General features: G+C 37.2%; 1 protein-coding gene across 1 annotated transcript in view; it reads left to right on the top strand.

Moving 5' to 3' along the window:
* Nucleotides 1–14,396, top strand: part of THSD7B (thrombospondin type 1 domain containing 7B) — a 953,717-nt gene that overhangs the window by 201,389 nt on the left and 737,932 nt on the right. Inside the window, exon 2 of the mRNA XM_088842327.1 lies at nucleotides 10,848–11,658. Coding sequence (XP_088698453.1) covers nucleotides 10,848–11,658 — 811 coding nt within the window. The remainder of the gene's footprint in view (nucleotides 1–10,847; nucleotides 11,659–14,396) is intronic.

A 14,396-nucleotide genomic window follows, 5' to 3' on the forward strand; every position in this document is an offset into this window, starting at 1 on the left:
TAGAAATTTTGCATCTATGTTCATCAGTGACATTGGCCTATAATTTTCTTTTTTTTTGTGGTACAATATCTTTATATGGTTTTATTATCAGGGTATTGGTGACTTTGTATAATGAGCTTGGGTGTGTTTCTTTCTCTACAATTTTTGGAAGAGTTTCAGAAGGGTAGGTGTTAATTCTTTTCTAAATACTTCATAAATTCTCTTGTGAAGTCAGCTAATCTTAGACTTTTGTCTGTTGGGAGATTTTAATCACAATCTCAATTTCAGTACTTGTGATTTCTCTGTTCATATCTTCTATTTCCTTATGGTTCAGCCTTAGAAGGTTGTACCTTTGTATGAATTTGTCCATTTCTTCTAGGTTGGCCGTTTTATTGGTGCATAGTTGCTTGTAGTAGTGTGTTATCCTTGATATTTCTGTCATGTCCATTGTAACTTCTCCTTTTTCCTTTCTAATTTTATTGACTTGAGTCCTCTTCCTTTTCTTCTTAATGAGTATGGCTAAAGGTTTTGTTTATATTCTCAAAGAAGCAGTTTTTACTTTCATTGATCTTTGCTGTTGTTTTCTTTGTCTCTATTTCTTTTATTTTTGCTCTAATCTTTATGGTTTATTTCCTTCTACTAACTTTGGATTTTGTTGGTTCTTCTTTCTCTAGTAGCTTTAGGTGTAAGGTTGGGTTGTTTATTTTAGATTTTTCTTGTTTCTTGAGTTATTATTGCATTGCTATAAATTTCCCCCTTAAAATTGCTTTTGCTGCATCAATTGTTTTTGGATCATTGTATTTTCATTTTCATTTGTATCTAGGTATTTTTTGATATTCTGTTTGATTTCTCCAGTGATCCACTGGTCATTTATAGCATGTTTAACCTTTGTGTCATTGAGTTTTTTACAACAGAGACATGGATAAAGAACATGTGTTACATATATACAGTGGAATATTGTTAACCCATAAAAAAGAATGAAATAATGCCATTTTCAGCAATGTGGATAGACCTAGAGATTGTTATGCTGAGTGAATTAAGTGAGAGAAAGACAAGTATCATATGATATTGCTTATATGTGGAATCTAAAAGAAGGGTACAAATGAACATATCTACTGTGCAAAACAGAAACAGAGATACATACGTAGACTACAAATTTATGGTTACCAGGTGTTAAGATGGGGAAGAATAAATTGGAAGATTGGGATTGAAGTATAGCTACAGATAGCTAATAAGGACGGAGAAGGCAATGGCAAGCCACTCCAGTACTCTTGCCTAGAAAATCCCATGGATGGAGGAGCCTGGTAGGCTGCAGTCCGTGGGGTCGCTAAGGGTCGGACACGACTGAGCGACTTCACTTTGACTTTTCACTTTCACACATTGGAGAAGGAAATGGCAACCCACTCCAGTGTTCTTGCCTGGAGAATCCCAGGGACGGGGAAGCCTGGTGGGCTGCTGTCTATGGGGTCACACAGAGTCGGACACGACTGGAGTGACTTAGCAGCAGCAGCAGCTAATAAGGATCTACTCTATAGCACAGGGAACTCTACTCAATACTCTGTAATGGCCTATATGGGAAAAGAATCTAAAAAAGAGTGGGTGTTTGTATTTGTATAGCTGATTCACTTTTCTGTATATCTGAAACTAATGTGCTGTGCTACTTGGTAAGTTGCTTCAGTTGTGTCTAACTGTTTGCAATCCTGTGGACTGTGAGCCTACCAGGCTCCTCTGTTCATGGTGCCCTCCTCCAGGGATCTTCCCTATCCAGGGGTTGAACCAATGTCTCTTGTGCCTCCTGCATTGGCAGGCAGGGTCTTTACTACTAGCACCAACTGGGAAGCCCACTTGAAACTAACACAACATTGGAAATCAACTATAATAAAAAAAAAAAGTCTAATAAAATCCATAAAATAAATGAAATGCATTAGGGTTTAAATTCCTTCCCATTAATTTTTTTTTTTTTGTCTCTCCCTTTTCTGTGTTGTGTGCCTGTTGCTATCAGAGGCATAACTCACAAATGGATATATCTGATGAGCAGGTTTGTTCTGAAATGTTAGGAAGTGTTGGGTGACTTTATACATCCCCTGCTAGTGGAAGTTATTAATTATCATAATATATTTTGAAACGTAGACTCAGGAACTATCATCTCTTCTGACTTTCATCACTGTACCTGCCTTCAGTGGTCCCTCTCAACTTCTGGGCTTCTGCTTTCAGTTTAATAAACTCTGGGAAACCAAATTAAGATTGTTAATACTGTGTACAAGCTAAGTGTAGACAACCCGGAGGGGCCTGATGTCCTTTCATAAGCATGTAGGCATTATATTTAGTGCACAGTTATTATGAGATGTATTTAATGTCTCATTCATTTTTATATTCCCAGAGTCTAATACACTACTTGTCAAATAGCAGATAATGAATAATGGTTGTTTCAGTGAGTAAATGCTCACTCACCACTTTTTCTCATCCCTTGGGTTCTTTGATGTATTTTAGAAAGTGTGATTTCCTAGATAATTGTCCACTGTGTAATGGAGATATTACTTTAATTTCTCTATGATCAGTGTGAAAGCTTTTTGAGATGTGAAAGTTATGACAGAAATTCCAAGCAATTTCTTGTAGATGAGACATCTTACAAGTGGATCAATGCTGTTTTATGTCACATTGTGTAATGCTCAGGTTTCTGAGTGCTTTGGTACAGTAATTATCCACCAGTAATTTGTTTAGAACAGTAAAGCTCAGCCGTGTCATCCATGTCATTCCTCAGTGTTCTTGGTCAAGTTAAATATAAACCATTGTCGGGATAATAAAAGCTGTGGTTGAAAGAAAGTGAATAATAAAACAAACATCTCTTCCTATTGTATGAATGGTATTAAATCAAGTTTGCTACTTCAAATAGTGGCAAGAACAGTGTGAACACTCCTGGGACTATGTTTATTTCCTGTTCTCTGGAGTGCTTTTTTTCCCCCCTTGGTTGTAGGCTTCTTAACACCACATCTAAAATTCAGGCATCCAGTGGGCTGCCTTAACTGTGATGATTTAGATTGGGTGATACATTCATCAGAACTAATCCACTTAAGGATAACTTAATTAAGAGAATACAATTTGCTAGCACTTTTCTACTTTTAGAGGAATATTACATTAGAACATTCACAGATTTGCACTTTCTTCAAAAACCCAGACCAAAAAAAGTGGAATCATAGAGTTTTAAAGATGAATGTAACTTGAGATTTCATCAGTGATACCCAGTGTCCAAAAATTTTACATCTATACAAAAATATTAGCATGTTAATTAGAACTGATGTGACTTGAAATAATTCACAGTTTATTGCAGAGTAGCTGTGTTTATCTCATAGAAAGGGTAATGAGTCACAGGTGGATGGTGATTTTATATAACCTTAGTGCAGGTAAACAAGTAGAGAATTACTATTCCTATTACACCATTGAAATGTTTTCAAGTTTTAGTTTAAAAATTATATATGTAATTATGTATGTAATTAAACTTTTAAACCTTTAATCGTTCTCAATTTAGTTTTGTGTTTGTTTAAAATTTTTTATTTTATATTGGCGTAGATTTGATTTGCAATGTTGTATTACTTTCTGCTGTATAACAAAGTGATTCAGATTCAGTTCAGTTCAGTTGCTCAGTCATGTCTGACTCTTTGTGACCCCATGGACTGCAGCACACCAGGCTTCCCTGTCAATCACCAACTCCCTGAGGTTACTCAAAGTCATGTCCATTGAGTTGGTGATGCCATCCAGCCATCTCATCCTCTGTCATCCCTTTCTTCTCCTGCCTTCCATCTTCGCCAGCATTCAGTTCAGTTCAGTTTAGTCGCTCGGTCGTGACCGACTCTTCGCGACCCCATGAATCACAGCATGCCAGTTCTCCCTGTCTATCACCAACTCCCGGAGTTCACTCAAACTCATGGCCATCGAGTCAGTGATGCCATCCAGCCATTTCATTCTCTGTTTTCCCCTTCTCCTCCCGCCTCCAATCCTTCCCAGCATCAGACTCTTTTCCAGTGAGTCAACTCTTCGCATGAGGTGGCCAAAGTATTGCAGTTTCAGCTTTAGCATCAGTCCTTCCAATGAACACCCAGGATCGATCTCCTTTAGAATGGACCAGTTGGATCTCCTTGCAGTCCAAGGGAATCTCAAGTCTCCAGCACCACAGTTCAAAAGCATCAATTCTTTGGTGCTTAGCTTTCTTCACAGTCCAACTCTCACATCCATACATGACTATTGGAAAAACCATAGCTTTGACTAGATGTACCTTTGTGGTCAAAGTAATGTCTCTGCTTTTTAATATGCTGTCTAGGTTGTTCATAGCTCTTCTTCCAAGGAGCAAGCATCTTTCAATTTCATGGCTGCAGTCACCATCATCAGTGATTTTGGAGCCCCCCCAAATAAAGCCTGTCACTGTTTCCATTGTTTCCCCATCTATTTGCCATGAAGTGAAGCAGAGACATTACTTTGCCAACCAAGGTCCGTCTAGTCAAGGCAATGGTTTTTCCCGTGGTCATGTATGGATGTGAGAGTTGGACTGTGAAGAAGGCTGATCGCCGAAGAATCGATGCTTTTGAACTGTGGTGTTCGAGAAGACTCTTGAGAGTCCCTTATACTGCAAGGAGATCCAACCAGTCCATTCTAGAGGAGATCAATCCTGGGTGTTCATTGGAGGGACTGATGCTAAAGCTGAAGCTGCAATACTTTGGCCACCTCATGTGACGAGTTGACTCACTGGAAAAGACTCTGATGCTGGGAAAGGTTGGGGGCGGGAGGAGAAGGGGACGACCGAGAATGAGATGGCTGGATGGCATCACCGACTCTGTGGACATGAGTTTGAGTGTACTCCGGGAGTTGGTGATGGACAGGGAGGCCTGACGTGCTGTGGTTCATGGAGTCGCGGAGAGTCGGACACGACTGAGCGACTGAACTAACTGAACTGAACTGATGGGACCAGATGCCATGATCTTAGCTTTCTGAATGTTCAGTTTTAAGCCAACATTTTCATTCTCCTCTTTCACTTTTACCAAGAGGCTCTTTTTTTTTTTTGCTTTCTGCCATTAGGTTGGTGTCATATGCATATCTGCATATATATATATGCACATATATATATATATTCTTTTTTCAGATTCTTTTCCCATATAGTTTATTACATAGTAATGAATAACATTCTTTATGCTGGGCAGTGGGTCCTTGTTGATTATCTGTTTTACACATAGTTGTGTGTATATGTTAATTCCAACCTCCTAATTCATCCTTTCTTCTCCCTCCTTTTCCCCCTTGGTAACCATAAATTTGTTCTCTAAGTCCATAAGTTTCTGTTTTGAAAATAAGTTCATTTGTGTCATTTTTAGATTCTACGTTTGTCTTTCTTTGTCTGACTTCACTTAGTATGATAATCTCTAGGTCCATTCATTTTGCTACAAATGGTATTATTTCATCATTTTCTATGGCTAAGTAATATTCCATTGTATATATGTTTATATATATATTATATATATATACATTATATATATATATAAACACATCTTGTTTATCCCTTCATCTGTTGATGGACATTTAGGTTTTTTTCCATGTCTTGGCTATCGTAAATAGTGCTGCAATGAACTTTGGGGTGCATATATATATTTGAAGTATGGATTTCTACATATATATGCCCAGAAATGGGATTTCTGGATCATATGATAGCTCTATCTTTAGTTTTTTTAAGGAACCTCCAAACTCAAAATGAATTAAAGACCTAATTATATGACCAGATTGGAGAAGGCAATGGCACCCCACTCCAGTACTCTTGCCTAGAAAATCCCATGAATGGAGGAGCCTGGTGGGCTGCAGTCCATGGGGTCGCTGAGTCAGACTTGACTGAGTGACTTCACTTTCACTTTTCACTTTCATGCATTGGAGAAGGCAATGGCAACCCACTCCAGTGTTCTTGCCTTGAGAATCCCAGGGACAGTGGAGCCTGGTGGGCTGCCGTCTATGGGGTTGCACAGAGTCAGACATGACTGAAGCAACTTAGCAGCAGCAGCAGCGTATGACTATGCTATAAAATTCTGGAAAACATAGAACACTCTGACATAAATCAGAGCAGTATCTTCGAGGGTCCATCTCCTAGAGTAATGGAAATTTTGTTTTATTTGTGTTACTTGAAACTTATTTCCAATTAAATATAAAATGATTATTGTTTGCACATAGGTTTCTCATTTATTTGTTTATCTATCTCAGATGTATATTCTGAATATAACCATATGTTTTATATATATGTCAAATTTAAAAGTGATATTCTTTTTCTTCATGCAACTGCTCAAAATTTTAATCAGCTCTTCTATTTCTGCAATTGGACAAGGGATTTAAGATTTGTCATACTGCAGGTCATATTTTACTTCAGTATGCATGTTTTTTGAAAAGGCAAAATCCCTCAGGGCTGTGCTATTTTCACTATTGTGTGTTTTTTAAGTTCATAGCCAAACACAACTGAATAAATCATGGGACACATTTTTCTCTCCATGTCTGAAAAATGCAAATTGTTATAGGTCAGTTGCTGAGAGGTCTTGTCATATCTCAGATGTCTTGTTTACAATTTGTTTTTCCTTTTTTCCAAGCATAGCCAATTCATGTTACATTTACTTGTTATTCAGATTCTTTTCAGTTGTCTGCAAAGTTAGCTTTAACATGTGGAAAAACTATTCTCCCTCGACTATGCCTTCCTAAATGCACTGACTAAAGTTTATAAACATGCATGTGTCTTAGTATGCAAAAACTGCTGTCCTAAATTCCCAGGGTCAAGAGGGGGAAATCCTGCACTGCCACAACCTTGATGACTTGTTCAACTCACATCCAAAGGAATATTAACAAATTGGAGAGATTGTAGCTAAGTGAAGAAATGCATTTGCCTTGTGATTTTAGGATCACACATACCAATGAACACCATAGAAAAGGGTTTTTTCAAATGTAGGGCAGGAGCCCAAGCATTGGGTCTCACAGATCTGGAGTTTCATTCTAGTCCATCACACACTAGTTGTGTAACTTGGGTGTGCATTGTACCTTCTATGAGTTCCATTTCCCTCAACTGATAAAATGAGCAAAGTAGCCCCACTTCATGGGATTGTTATAAGGAACAGAAGGAAGGAAGGCACTTATCAAGTCATCAGTGATGTAAGATAAACCAACTGGCTCACTGTTTAAAAAAAGAAAAAAAACCTTCATTTGCCTTGATTTGTGGTGTGATGTAAATATTCCCACCATGGCTGATTTTAAATCATGAATGATTTAATGACCACCTGGTAAAATTCCTGAATTTTTAACAAGAAAACAAATATAGCCAGCAACACTACTAGCCTTTAACAAATGGTAGTAATTATTTCTTTTTATTTATTTGTTTTTAATTGGAGGAAAATTGTTAATAATTATATTTTGTCTTCCATTGATCTAGAAAAAAAATTTGGCTGTTTGGAAAATTCTATGTAGATGGATGGAGAAATGAAATGTAAGGGAAGAATAGCAATTTATATAGTTTAAAATATTAATGATTTCAAATAATAAAAAAACAACAATTTTGAAAATGGGCAAAAACTTAGAAGAAAACAGAATGTTAATAGTAAGAAAATATGTTAATCAAATATTTTAAAATTAAGAATAAGGGTCACTTTGTACAAAGTTCTAGATTGATTAAATTTACTGTTAGCTTTTCAAGATTGGTTAGAAGAGGCTCCACTATTTTGGTCTTACATTCTTTAATATACGGGAATAAATCCTAAGTATAAAGTTGTGTATACTTGATACCGAAACAAATAGAAACTTACAGCCTATATTTTAAAACCCAGTGTTTTTGCAAAAAGAGCTTTGTTTTCATTTTAACTAATGACTGTTTTAGATCATTCAGAACAGATTTTATTTATTTAATTGAAGTGTAGTTGATTTACAATGTTGTGTTAATTTTGGGTGTTCAGCAAAATGATTTAGTTATATACATGTTATATACATTATATATATAGTTATTATCTATACTTATATATATTGACTTCCCAGGTGGTACCAGGGTAAAGAATCTGGCTGCCAGTGCAGAAGACACAAGAGACCTGGGTTTGGTCCCTGGGTCAGGAAGATCCCCTGGAGTAGGGAATGGCAATCCACTCCAGTATTCTTGCTGGGAAATCCCATGAATAGAGGAGCCTGGTGGGCTACAATGCATAGGGTCACAAAGAGTCAGACATGACTGAGTGACTAAGCACATAATGCAGTATGTATATATATAAACTGAACATATGTACATATCAACTATATATATAGTCAGTTTTATATACATATATATATTGTCATATAGTCAGTTACATATATAAACATTTTTATATATGTTCTTTATATATATATATATATACATACACACTATATATATGTTTTTTCAGATTCTTTTCCTATGTTGATTATTATAAAATATTGAGTACAGTGCCCTATGCTATACAAAAGGTCCTTATTGGTTGTCTATTTTATATATGCTAGTATGTATATGTTGGGCTTTCCTGGTGGCTCAGGCAGTAAAGAATCTGCCTGTATATGTTAATCCCAAACTCCTGGATGGATCAAAAAAAGTTTCCTACAATCATATATTTTTTGAAATAGTAACCGTGGATTTGGGTTTTGTATTTTGTTTTTTTAATAATAGTAAATATTCGCATGCATGGTCTGGGATGCTGGAAAGCGGGTGGCATATTGAACCTGAATCTGTTCCAGAACATCTAGACACCTGGAGCCTGCAAATAACTATCATGTCACAGTGAACATTTCAGTGTACAGAATACTAAGCTGTGGGTGATTCAGGAGGAAATAATCAGAATTAAAGATGATTGATTCAATCAGCCTGTGTTGAATGCTGCACTTTCCATGCACACTGACTGTACCTGAGGAGACAGTGCAGGGACAGCTCACCCAGGAAAGAGTGTGGGAAACCAAAGGGCATTTTGGTGATTGTAGGCTGACTTCATTCAGTAAAACTCTGTTTCAATAAGAAATGGAACACCACATTCAAGTGTGGGGGTACCAAAAGAAGATGAAAGTACATTTTATTCTCTTTCACAAAGTGACAGAAATCATCAGCACTGAAATTATCAACATGTTACTGCCTAGAATAGTAGGTCTGCACACCCAGGGCTCGGGGAAAGAACTGGTGGACTTTACATTACATTAAATTACAACCTCAAAAGTATTGCCTTGCCACAGTGAGAGATCCTCATTGCAGCAAATGCAAATACCTCTTTCTCTGGGGAGGCACATGTCTCTTCCTAAATGCATGTTACTATACACATTTACTGCTCCTAGAAATGTACTGGATGTGCTTGAAAATACATTCCAGGGACTAATTAAGTGACATGTTGGAGTTTGATCAGATTTGAGGAAAGAAAGACCTCACCTTCTTTCTCTTGCTTGTGGAAATTAAATGATTTATCAGGGTGTGAGTTGCCTTTATGATGATTCCAAACCTAGTAAAGGGGCAAACATACAGTGATAAACTTCTTTTTTCAGGCTCTTATTAAATATTTACGTAAAGAGAAAAGGAGGAAACTATTTTTTTCCCATTAACACAAATGTGATTACTTGCTGTCTTTGTGGAAAGATCGATGATCAGCCTAATGGACGAGGCCAGCTAGTGTGTTTATAGTTAGGATGCAAAAAGAAAAACAAGAAACATCAATGGGTAGCTCTTTTATCTGTCCATTTCTTGAAACTTTCTCATAAAACTAATTCATTAATTAAAAGATTTGGCATATTACAAGCTAATGTTGGAAGTTATTGTTGTTTAGTTGCTAGGTCATGTCTGACTCTGCGACCTCATAGACTGTAGCCCGCCCTGTTTCTCTGTCCTTGAAATTTTCCAGGCCAGAATACTGCAGTGGGTTGCCATGCTTCTTCTTCCAGAGGATCTTCTTGACCCAGGGATCAAACCCTCGCCTCCTGTCTCCTGCATTGGAGGATTCTTTACCACTGAGCCACCAGGGATGCCCTTGGAAGCTTTACCCAGCCAGTATATTTCAGGGATTGTAGGGGCTGAATTTCCACAGACAGTTCAGTGCTGCTACTTTTATTAACTTCACTTTTACCCCTGTACATATTTTTTTTTTCATTCTGTACTTAAAAACCAAAACTGAGGACAGTATTTAGAAAGCGAATATATATTTAGGATGCTTTTGAAAGTTATTTTTTAAAATGTCTTTTTCTTCTGAGCTTATTATACTTAGGTTGTGAGCTGAAGAATTGGAAACATGAAAAATCCTAGTTTATTAAAATCCTGGATTTGGGGCTTTTCTTTTAGATGAAACTCTCCCTAACTTTAATTATCTTCTCCTGTAAGTGGGAAACTAAGACTTAGAAAGTTGAGGTAATTCACCCAAGTTGACATTGCTATAAGAGATGTATTGGCGATTTCAAGAAGGGCCAACTGATGTAGAATCCACTTTCTTAATCACTGCTGCTGCTGCTAAGTCACTTAAGTCGTGTCCGACTCTGTGACCCCATAAACGGCAGCCCACCAGGCTCCTCTGTCCCTGGGATTCTCCAGGCAAGAACACTGGAGTGGGTTGCCATTGCCTTCTCCAATGCAGGAAAGTGAAAAGTGAAATTGAAGTCACTCAGTCGTGTCCTACTCTTAGCGACCCCATGGACTGCAGCCCACCAGGCTCCTCCATCCATGGGATTTTCCAGGCAAGAGTACTGGAGTTGGGTGCCATTGCCTTCTCTGTCTTAAACACTTTTTTTTTTTTTTTCGTATTTCACACTGCTTGTGTCTCAAGATGTACAGATTGACCTGTTTTTGTGTGAATGGTGGCCTGGGATCTTGGAGTAATCGCCTCCTTTGTCTTTTCTGCCCGCAGGCCCCTGGGGAAGGTGTACAGGGAACTGTGGGCCAGGCGGAAGCCAGAGTCGTGCCCTGTGGTGTTTCCACTCTGAGGGGTGGACGAGCCACCTGTCTAACTGTGATGAGCACAGCAGACCTCCGAAGGAAAGAAGCTGCTTCCGAGTCTGTGACTGGCACAGAGACCTCTTCCAGTGGGAGGTTTCCGACTGGCACCGCTGTGTACTCGCTCCTCCTGCCCTGGGCCCAGCCAGGCCTCGGGCCGCAGAGTGTGTGACCGCCCAGCACGGGTTGCAGCGTCGGACGGTGCAGTGTGTTCAGAAGCTGAACAGAACCATGGTTGTGAATGAGATATGTGAACACTTTGCCCCTCAGCCCCCCACGGAACAAGCGTGCCTCATCCCTTGCCCGCGGGATTGTGTGGTGTCTGAGTTCTCGCCGTGGTCTCCGTGCCGCAATGGGTGTGGGAAGCAGTTACAGCACAGAACTCGCTCAGCCATTGCCCCTCCTCTCTATGGAGGGTCACAGTGCCCTAACTTGACCGAGTCAAGAGCCTGTGATGCTCCCATTTCTTGTCCGCTTGGGGCAGAGGAATACACCTTTAGCCTTAAAGTTGGACCGTGGAGTAAATGTAGACTGCCTCATCTCAAAGAACTTAACCTAAGTGGAAGACCCGTTCTGGATTTCAGCTCTGAGTCGAAGGAGTTGGTCACTTTCAGACATCACAGTTACAAGGCGCATCACCTTTCCAAGTCCTGGGACGTAGAGATCGGTTATCAAACCCGCCAGGTCTGGTGCACAAGGAGTGATGGAAGAAATGCTGTGTTAAGGTAGGAGGTCTTCAGTGTTTATATCATGATTCACCTAAGTATTTTACAGTGTAATTTTATAAAAAATTTCTTCATGGTTTTCTACATTGGGAAAATTGTAATCAGGTTTGGGATTTGAGTTTTTAAAAGTTTCTCTAGAAAAGCTTTCAATGTCAAGTATAAAAATTTTTGAGTCTAAACCAGAAGTACCCTGCACTCCAGAGTAATTAATAGTGCGACTGTATAGGATAAGTCATCCATTTTCACATTTTATCAATATATCAGTCTGCTAAAAAATTAGATCTAGTGCCCTAAATGCTCATTAAGAGATGAATGGAGAAAGAAGGTGTGACAGTAGAATACAGCTCAGCAATAAAAAAGAATGAAATTCTGGCATTTGTAGCAACATAGATGGTCTCAGAGGGCAATATGCTAAGTGAGATAAGTCAGAGAAAGACAAATACAGTATCATATCATTTATATGTGGAACCTAAAAAAATACAACAAACTAGGGAATAAAACAGAAAAGAAGCACACTCATATTTGGAAGACAAACTAGTGAGGTTACCAGTGGGGAAAGGGAAAAGGCTAGGATAATATAGTATTAGGGGGGAAAAGGGTTATTATAGGATTACATGAAATCATATGTGTAAAATTTTGAAAATTGTAAAGCACTGTTGAATTTAAAGAATCTTTCCTTCTGTAAAAAAACTGTTTTTTTTTTTGTTATTACAGTAATAGAAATACTAATTGATTTATTATAATGACAAAATTTAAATAATTCTCAAATTTAGGATATAAACTATATAAATATTTTTCATTTAAACTGATTTTTGTTTGTTTACTTTGTGTTGAGGATTAAGAAGATTCTCTTATTTCTGGGTTGTAGATATTTGATAGTAAGAATAATACCAATAAGTTAATCCAAGAATGTTTTCTTTGGCATTGATTTGATAGAAATATTATCTTGCACAGCAATAATTAGAAAGACAGATTTTAGAGGGAATGGACTAAAACTTTTAAAAGCAATAGTTTAGGCTTCAAAATTATTTGCAATTGTTTTACTTTGCATTGTATTATAGTGTCATGACATAAACCATAAAAGTGTATTAAAAGTAGTATCTGTTTAGTTTTCCCTCAGAAGTTCTTAAGTGTAATCACTGGTATATTGCTAAATTTCTTCCAAATTAAGATGGCTTTCAATAGTTGGAATTATCAAACAATGAAACACTCATGGATGAAATTAATCATTATCATCAGTTGCTGTTTTCTTAGGATCCACAGCTGGCTCAAAGGATTATTTCTGCTATTTCAGAACAAAGTAATGCGATGGTTGTTTTTTGTTTTTTTTCCCCCATTCTGCTTTACAAATGAGAATATTTTGTCTTTGATGCTTCATTCTGATTTATGCCATATAACTTGGCAAGTCCATTGAAGAGTGATTTTCTGCCTTTTATTGCCTGCCTCTGTGAAACAAAAGATTAAGCAGATGATTGGGGTGATTATTGTCTCAGTATGTATGTGGGATCTGTACAAACATTGTTTGTTAATATTCTCTATTGGAATATTATATAGAATGTTTTCAGCCTATACTTGGTTTTTTTTTTAACTAAAAAATGTTGGCTTTTTTCTGTTTTTAAATTAATTTCTGTTTAAATTAATAGACTTTATTTTTTAGAGTGATTTTGTGTTTACAGAAAAACTGAACAGCAAATCTAGAGCTCCCATATATCTCCTCATCACTCACTCTCCACACATATACTGTTTCATACATACATCTTGCATTAATGTAGGTTGTTTATTACATTTAATACAATGGATGAACCGATACTGATACATTACTGAAACTCATGGTTTACATTAGAGTTAACTCTTTGTGCTGTATGTTCTGTGAACTTGGACAAATGTATAATGGCATGTATCCAGCAGTATTATATAATACACAATAGTTTCACTACTCTAAGAATCTTCTTTACTGTCTCTACTAATCCACCTTTCCTCTCCTCAAACCCTTGGCAATCAGCGATCATTTTACTATCACCACCAAGTTTCAGCAATTTACTATCACCACCAAGTTTCAGCAATTATAAATAAAGTTGCTGTAAACATTAGGTGCCAATTTTTATGTGAATGTAATTTTCAACTGATTTGCCTAAATACCAATGGGCACTATTCTTGCTATGATGATGAATTTATGTTTAGTTTTGTAAGAAATTGTCAAACTCTCTTCAAAAGTTACTGTGTCATGACAGCACCTTTTGCTTCACATCCTAGCCAACATTTGATGTTATCAGTGTTTTAGATTTTAGCTATTTTAATAAGTGTGTAGTAGTATCTTGTCTTAATTTGCAGTCACTTCATATCATATGATGTTTAGCATCTTTCACATGCTTATTTTCCATGTTTTTCTCCTTTGGTGAGGTGTCTATTCAGATCTCTTATCTGTTTTATTTTTCTTATTGTTGTGAGTTTAGAGTTCTTTGTATATTTTGGATACCAGCCCTTATCAGATATATGTTTTGAAAGTAGTTTCTTCTAGGTTTTGATCTGTCTTTTCATTCTTTTAACAGTGTCTTTAACAGAGAAGTCATTTTTTATCTTAATGAATTCCAATTTATCAATATTTCTTCCATGGGTTGTTCTTTGGCATAATATCTGAGAAAGCATTACCAAACCCAAGATCAACTAGATTTTCTTCTATGTTATCTTCCAGGAGTGTTTCAGCTGTGCATTTTACATTTAGGTCTATGGTCCATTTT

The sequence above is a fragment of the Moschus berezovskii genome, chromosome 2 (assembly GCF_049115385.1).
Source record: "Moschus berezovskii isolate FMDL1 chromosome 2, NW_MosBer_1.0, whole genome shotgun sequence".
Classification (NCBI taxonomy): Eukaryota; Metazoa; Chordata; class Mammalia; order Artiodactyla; family Moschidae; genus Moschus; species Moschus berezovskii.